Genomic DNA, 8,250 nt, shown 5'->3' on the forward strand with positions numbered 1-8,250 from the left:
CTTTTGATCCTGGTTAGTCCATAATTAGATAATATTTGTCACAAACAAACGAAAGTGCTACGGTTTCACTTTTTGGAACTAAACAAGGATTATATCCCGCACGGGGGAATGCTGGCCTCCTCCACCGGCCACTGCATACAACGGACCGAATGCCTAGGGCCAAGGTGTTGTTGCCCCAATAGGTAACAGGCCTAGCCCACCAAAGCGCTCAGTAGGTGTCATCAACACAGAAAGCCACGTGTATATGTAGATAGCAGATGCTGCTGCGTGCCTGCGTCAGAGCACTCTTGACTCCCTGGACACAGATACTTCTGCACTGCAGGTATGGATTTTTTTTTTGAGAATTATATATTATAACATACGTAGACATCTATAATATACATGTACACCTACCTCTATAAACAATATCCCTGTATGTAAGTACACATGCCAGGCTACTTTAGGAATATGTTGTGAGGCTATGAAAAAATTAATGCCTAATATTGATGGTATAGCTTACTTTGCAGTAGATGCCCATATACCAAAGCGTGGGTAAGCGTCGTATTATTATTTTTTAATTTGTAAGGCTTATCTCTTTGGCCTTTAGCGTGTCACTATAAGCTTGTATTGTCGTAGTACTGCTGGGACTTGTGCTTTCTGCATTCATATTGTAAGCTAGGTCTTCGCTGAAAAAGAAAAAAAAAGGAAAGTAGTTGAATGTATCAATATGAAAATGGCGGACAGGTACATAAGTGAGTAGTGAAAAATTATCTTACAGCACTTGACTGAAGTTTTGCTTCGATGGCATCTCCAATTCATCTGAGCCACTTTCGAACATTTCTAAAACTTTGGTTATTGTAGGGCGATGCATAGGTAATATCTGTATGCACCACAGGCCAATCAAAATCATTTTTCTTGCGATTTCCTCATCTTCCTGTGCAACTTCACAAGCTACTAACCCATCATTTTGAGCATAGTGATCATAGATCCAATCTGGAAAATATTTCTGACTTGACTTTTCAACCATTACTTTTACATTTTTCCTGCCCCCGACCATCTCTAGCAACAACATTCCATAACTATAAACATCTGATTTTGTCGAAGCCACTCCAAATGTTCGTGAATGCACTTCAGGAGCTATAAATCCAATTGTTCCTCTAGCACCAGTCACTGAAAGCTTGCTCTCCTTGGTACGACACAATTTAGCTAAACCAAAATCAGCAATCTTGGGGCAAAAATCGTGATCAAGAAGGATATTTTGAGGCTTGATGTCAAAATGGACAATACGTGTGTTACAGCTATGGTGCAAATATTCTAGTCCGCGAGCAATCCCAATTGCTATTGCATAAAGCCTTTCCCATCCTAAAATTTGTTTAGGGTTCTCTGAGTAGATGTACTTATCCAAAGAACCATTGGCCATGTACTCATATATAAGAGCTTGTTTTGACCCCTCCAAACAAAACCCATATAAGCTAACAATGTTCACATGTGAGGTCCTGCCAATGCTCATAACCTCATTCACAAATTCCTCCCCCTTTGCTTTGGAGTCATGCAAGAATTTCACTGCAACTAGGCGACCATCATTTAGTCTTCCTTTGAAAACAACACCATAACCACCTTCTCCAAGCTTATTATTATTTATAGAAGATGTTATTTTTGTTGCTTCCGAGTACTTATATCTTTTTGGAGCTAGTGATCCATGCGATGATATTAAGACCTCAATGTTCCTTTCGTTTTTCCTGATAGTCATTTTACCAATGAGAAAACATGGTTTTTGCCCCTTTCTCTGACATATCAGCAGATAAATACATGGAGGAAGCAAGGTTCCAGCCACTGCCATCAATACTGAATTAAAGTACGTGTTATTTGTTATATTATGGACGGTTAAACTTCAATCATGAGAGTAAAATTTTTAAAATGCAAGACCTCAAAATTAGTATTAGCAAAGCTCCAAATTCACCAATCTTTTATCCAAAGGCATAAAGGTTGCTTCTTCTAAATTATAACATTAACTTTAATGTGGCACTTCTATGATCTTGCATTGCAGAAATTGAACTTTCAAAGTAATTTATAATATATAGAAAAAATTTGTCACAATATATGGTTAAATATAAAAATATGGCTGAACATAATTAATTACCTATCAGCATTATCCTTCTGCTGCCAGTCCTCTTATTACCTGGAAAAACACATAATATTAATCAACAAAAAAAACACATAATATTCAGTTAACTCCAGAAATTGACTCAATTTTGTAAAAAGGACTAATATTTATGACACAAAATTAGTACATCACGAAGTGTATTTTCGTACTATACTTGTTTTTGTCATAGATGTTAATACTTTTTGTATAAAATTAGTCAAACTTAAAAAAGATTGATATATGAAACTTATAAAAAGTTGGTTTATTTTGAGTCATAGAGAGCACAATGTTAATCATGGATTTTTTGTAGACACCATACAAATTTTGAAAACTGGTGTTGACATTATGATGTAATAATGGACAAAGGATCCTATATATTGCTAAAAAGAGGATCACCTAGCCAGGAGGCGCTAGATAAATTTGCACACAGAATGAAGGGTTGTTATGCATAAATAATCACTATAATCATAGTGCACAAATACCGGGATGCATTAGTTCATTAGCTGTAAGTTCGTCATAGTATTTGGTCTCTTTGCGGTTTGTATAGCAAAGAGAGCCATGCATTCTAGGAGCAACTTTAGCATACCACAGGCACCGAATCCAAAATTTAAAGGCTTAGGTAAAAAACATAATTCCAACATGATCTCTACTCAGGCCTCCAAAAGTAAACCCCCTATTTTTCAGTTTCAGTTGTGTATCACTCCGTCCCATTTGGACCAACTCTTACTCAAGCCTGGCACGTCACCGCCCGATGCTCCACCCAACACACCGCAGGCCAACACTCGACCACCTTCATATGGCCTCCTCCGTCAGCGTGGGCCACCTTCTCTGGTTGTTCCCTAAGTGGCTTTGCCTTTGCCTTGTTTTCTCCCGGCGTCTCCCTATTGGCTTTGCCTCCGTCCGGCCTGCTCGCCTCTTCGTTCGAGCAGAGGTGGTCTCCTCCTAGTGGTGCCCAACCTTTTCCCCCAATGGGAACCGTCGTCTAGCTCCTCCCCGGTGGCTCTGAATCCACTCGGTTTGGATCCTCACCAATGGCTACTACTCTTGGTTGGGTCTGACACCCGACCTCCTTGCGAGTGGGTTGGGCACATAGCTTAGTCAATGAGAGCGAGGAAGAGAGAAAATAGGGAATGGCAAGTGTGTCTATTATATTAGTGACTACTGGAATGGATTTGGGAGCCTTGATTTAAAGGCTCTTGCTCAAGTGGATAAAAAAACTAGTCCTCAGAAGTAAAAGAAGCCCTCGAATTGAAAGTAATTAAGGACATTGATTCGAGGGCTATTGCTGGAGTGGCTTTAATGCTCAACTTTAAGGAGCAAACTAAATGAAGTTGTGTGTGTGAGAGAGAGAGAGAGCACTCAAATTCTGAAAAGTCTTGACCAATAACCACTTGATTGTTAACACTCCCCCCCACCCCACCCCACCACACACACACATTTAATTAATGAGCTTTTCAGGTTAGTGGAACCCACAATATCAGCACCTAGTCAAAGTCTCCTGTACTCTGCTTAGGGCAGTCTCAATGCATAGTTTCATGACATACTTACCAAAACTATAAACTAGGTAACCGAGCCACAGGAGTTTCATGGGAATGAAACTCCTCTCTCATCTGATGAAACTCCTTCATTTAATGACCCTGCCAAGTCAGCAATTTTGCTTATGTGGCATTCTATTTAATGTGCATGACACTCTCATGAAACATGTATTGAGACTGGCCTTAATGCCATGTGAACAGAGCTAAGGTAGACAGGTCCCCTGTTTGCCTGCATGGAGACTTGCACCATGACACCATCAAACATGATCTGATGGTTTGCAATTTTGCGTCACCGCATGATAGGTGGTGACAGACCTAGGAAATGTTTTACTACGGAATCATGCTTGCTAGTTAATAAGAACCATCACTTGACTTGATTCTTCCTACCGTCTCCAAAATTAAGAAACGTATCGACTGATGACCCATACATGGAGCGTAGCGTAATTTGAACCAACTTGTACTCACCGCAATTCACTGGGTAATGTATGCCGTCGGGGCAATTGCAGGAGAAACCCAGGCCGTTGTCAGGGTACATGCATTCGCCGCCGCTTGCCGTGCACTTGGAGCAATCCCCTGAGACCACCGTCCACTCCAGCAGAAACCCATTCCTCATGCTCCCGACGTAGTTGTGCCTGCTGTCCCGATCTGTCGCCGGGAGAGTAGGCACGACAGAGACAAGGCAGCCCGGCGGCGGTGTTGCCCCGCCGTGTTCTCTGCCGCCGCCGTGGCTTCCGAACCGCCGTCTAAACCCGACGAACGAGTCGTTGTCACAAGGCATGCGCTGAAACCCAGGCACGACCTCCGGCACAGGATCGTCGCACCGGGAGAGGAACCGCAGCTCGCTGTTGGCTCTGCTGATGGCGAGCTCCGGCATGTACCCCATGCTGAGCGTGAGGTTGAAGCACGGCGCCGGGCAACCGTCGGCGAGCGGGAGGTTCTCGTCCACCACGTGCAGGGAGCTGTTCTGGTAGAAGATGTTCACCACCCGGTACGCCTGGAACATGGAGCGGCTCAGGAACGCGCCGCTGCTGTTGCACTTGAGCTGGAACGACGGCGACCCGCACGGCGGCTGCCCTCCTCCTGGCTCCTCCACCCAGAATGGGTACGAGATGTTCAGGCTCCCGCATGCCTTGGGCGAGCTGCAGCCTTGTTGTTCAGGCGGCTCTGTTGTTTGGGAAGCAGCTATTCTTGGTAGCTGTAGTAACAAGAAGGCTACAGTGTGGAGAACAAGTGATGGCAAGATCAACTGCGCAGTCATGTGTGTGTTGCTAGTCGTCGGTGTTGGGAGAGATCATGGATCGAATGGGGTCACCTCACCTGGCTATTTCATGGAGGCCACCACAACTATCTTTTGTTGTTGCCGTGCTGGATGGTGTGTTGAAGCGGTCAGATAAGTCCCCGCTTTTGTCTCCAGCACTGATCAGTAGTGGTCGCTCCGATTTGACCCCTTTTTTCCACATGTAATTAGTCTCTATTCGCTTGTCTTATAAGCCTTATTTCCAGCAATGTTTTTCGCTTACAATAAATCAGCGAACAGTATTTTTCAACTATGACAGATTCATCTCCATACTTTCATTTCAATATTACAACATCAACCGTTCAGGAAAAGACAAAAAAATTGGCTATCCTGCGCGTGCCCGACAATCCTGCACGCTTCTTAGAATCTACTGTCTCTGTCCTAAAAAATTTGCTTTGGCTGTTCAATTTGCATGTCGCCGTCGTCTTGGCACCATCCTACGTGGGAGGCACGGCGCCCTCCTTGCTGCCACTATGTGGTCGTCACGTCATGGCCAATGGTGTCGTGTGGTGTCGATGTCGGTTTAGATGGCCAACCGGGCTGCCCGGCACAGCACAGGCATGGGCACGGCCAGGCACGGGCACTATGCGGCACGGCGGCCCAGGCACGGGCCTATCAGGGTTGGAGTGTGTCATGCCGTGCCATCAGGCACGGTGGCACGCCAGTGCCCGTGCCGGCCCAGGCACTAAGCCATCTTCGGCCATGTCGTCGTCGTCGGAGTTTCCTCGGAGGTCGCAGATCCTCTCCATCTCTTCTTCCATGGCAGTGGCACTAGCCTCCACCGTGTCTTCGGAGACAGAGGGCGGAGGCCGGGGCATCACCCTCGCTTCAGCTTGACCTGGCCTCAATCGGCTTCCAAAAGAAGAGCAACATCAGTAAAGAACTAGAGATTGAAGAAGATGAGTCAAGAACATAGAAAATTGGAGCTAGGGTTTCGTACCTAGACAACGCCGACGATGTAGAAGGAGCTCTGGCCAGCACCAGCTCAGCAGATCTGAAGAAAATGGTGACGACAAGTTAGAGAAGAAGAAGAGCTTCGAGAAGAAGAGTCATGGCTGGCGGCGAGTTAAGTTTCTAACATTGTTCGTCGAAGCTCCTGAGCATCTGGTGGACGAGAAGAAGAGGTGGGGCCGGCGGCGAGCCGCTGTCGCCCGCCCCCATTGGAGGCATCGTCGCCCTTCGCCATCGTCGTTGGAGCGGGAGGCAGAGAGGAGAGGAGTGAGCGGCTACGGCTGAGGCACTGAGCGAAGCGGCTGCGGGAGCAAGGGGGAAATGATTTAGGGTTCGGGGTCGTGGCAGAGGCCGACCGACTTATATACAACGCAATACAATGGTCATATCCAACAGCTCTTATCATCCCGAACCCTAGATCGAATGGCTGCCATCCCCGAATGTCGTGCCGATAGTGGGCTAGGCCGTTTTGTCGTGCCGTGCCCGTGCTGGCCCATGGGCCAGAATGGCGGCCCAGGCATGGGCACAGTGGCGGGCCGTGCGAGGCACGAGCATGGAGGGGCCGTGGTTTCTCGGGCCGTGCTCGGGCCAACCCACCGTGCTCGGCCTAGTTGGAAATCTATAGATGTCAACATCGGCTAAGGGTGAAGAGATGGGTCAGCGGCGCTCCATGCCGGCACCAGAGCCAGCTCCGGAGACCTAGTTTGTTGCCACTTCGTCTGGTTGTGATCTTTTGTATATACAGTTTACCGGTATATATACATGTATACTGCACACAAGCAGCTCAATCAGTAACAACGTTGGCAGCAGCGTAACGGTCTTCCTGCGAGGTTTGACCTGTGGTTATTTGCGGATCTGCTAGCCAACCGCACAAATGGGGAAGGTTCGACCCGTGAACCGCTTTTGGCATGCATGGAGCGAGGGTCATGATTAGGAGCAGTCCGAATCGCACTGTTTGCAGGGCTACCTCGTCGACTGATTTTGGTATATGCAGTCAACATTATTTTTCTCTCATAATAAATCAACAAACACTACTTTTAACTATAACTTTTCAAACAAGCCTCTGTCCCTCATTTCTAAACAATCTTCAAATAAATCTGTCCATCCGCGTTCACACAAGCTGCCGCCTGTTGCAGCAAGTACGGGTGTGAGACTCACCGGCGCATGTTGACCCGAGCTGCCGGCCGAGCAGACTGCACTATGCGGTGTGCTGTAGCCTTGCAAGTTGCATGTGGTGAGTGACCGTGCACCACGATCTTGTCCACTCGTCAATGTCACCACCAGTTGGGCAGTCCCTGGCCGGCCAGGATTTTGGGCAAGGCACGTCTCAGAGCTACTACGCACAACACAAATGGGGGGCAGGAAACAGAGACCAAATGATGAAGTCTTCATGGGATTGAGACACAAATGAAGAGAGCTACACGACGCCAGTGGTGCACCACAGAGAATGACAAGAGGCATGCATGTCTCAATCCGCGTGCTGCAGTGGGTCAACAAAGTCTTTGCATGCGCTGTTCGACTTTGCCGCCCCGCGTTCACACAGCCTGACTGCTGTAGCAGTGCGTGGCATTTCCGCTTGGGCAAGTCCGGCATTTGTCGTACTGGCATGTTCATGTCCTCGACCTCGAGCCCTGGCTGGTGCTGGTGCCGGCGCGCTGTGAACAAACGGTTTCGGCCGCTGCGGCAGCACGAGCGGAGGAAGCGTTCGCGCTATCGATGGCATGAGTAACCAGTGAGTGCCGCTGAAGGCGCGCGTGTACCTGAACTGCTATAACCAGTGATTTGCTAGTTGTTGTACGCGTCGAGCAACCTGATAAGTGCCTTGTTTGATGCAAAACACAATCTACATTTGCCTCATCAGTAAGCTCTCATATCTCAACATTTCATCACTCCAGTAGTAGCTAATAATTTTATGCTGCTTGGCTGCACTTGGGAGCTGTTTGGTTATAGCAGCAGTAACGCAAATGTAATGAAATCAAAGCTATGGACATTACCGCCAACCATACACTTCTGGAAACCGACTCTTTGCCTAATGCTAGAGACTTTACCGAGTGCCAACGTCGAGCACTCGGTAAAGCCATTCTTCGCCGAGTGTCCAGTACTCGGCAAAGACAGACACTTGGCAAAGATTTTCTGTACCGAGTGCCGTGCACTCGTCAAAAGTGGCCGTAGGTGACGGCCGTCTTTCTTTGATACCGTGTGGCACTCGGCAAGTTTATTTTTAATATATTCTTTGCCGAGTGTCCTAGCTCCGGCACTTGGTAGAGAATTTTTTTAATATATTCATTGCTGAGTGCCCTGGCTCCGGCACTCGGCAAAGATTTTTTTAGTATATTCTTTGCCGA

The 8,250-nt window shown here is 47.1% G+C and overlaps 2 protein-coding genes across 2 annotated transcripts; both read right to left on the reverse strand.

Annotated features, from left to right (window-relative positions):
• On the reverse strand, window positions 519-5,020 carry LOC8060838 (LEAF RUST 10 DISEASE-RESISTANCE LOCUS RECEPTOR-LIKE PROTEIN KINASE-like 2.1). The gene is made up of 4 exons (XM_021456912.1): window positions 4,123-5,020; window positions 2,120-2,158; window positions 756-1,824; window positions 519-665 (listed from the first exon to the last, which is right to left on the reverse strand). Exons 1-4 carry the CDS (start codon window positions 4,913-4,915, stop codon window positions 554-556), a joined length of 2,013 nt encoding a protein of 670 aa, XP_021312587.1. The 5' UTR covers window positions 4,916-5,020; the 3' UTR covers window positions 519-553.
• On the reverse strand, window positions 5,157-7,156 carry LOC110433895. Its single transcript, XM_021456914.1, has 3 exons — window positions 6,034-7,156; window positions 5,895-5,948; window positions 5,157-5,806 (listed from the first exon to the last, which is right to left on the reverse strand). The coding sequence occupies exons 1-3, from the start codon at window positions 6,309-6,311 to the stop codon at window positions 5,599-5,601; spliced, it is 540 nt and encodes a 179-aa protein (XP_021312589.1). The 5' UTR covers window positions 6,312-7,156; the 3' UTR covers window positions 5,157-5,598.

Source organism: Sorghum bicolor, chromosome 3 (genome assembly GCF_000003195.3).
Source record: "Sorghum bicolor cultivar BTx623 chromosome 3, Sorghum_bicolor_NCBIv3, whole genome shotgun sequence".
Lineage (NCBI taxonomy): Eukaryota > Viridiplantae > Streptophyta > Magnoliopsida > Poales > Poaceae > Sorghum > Sorghum bicolor.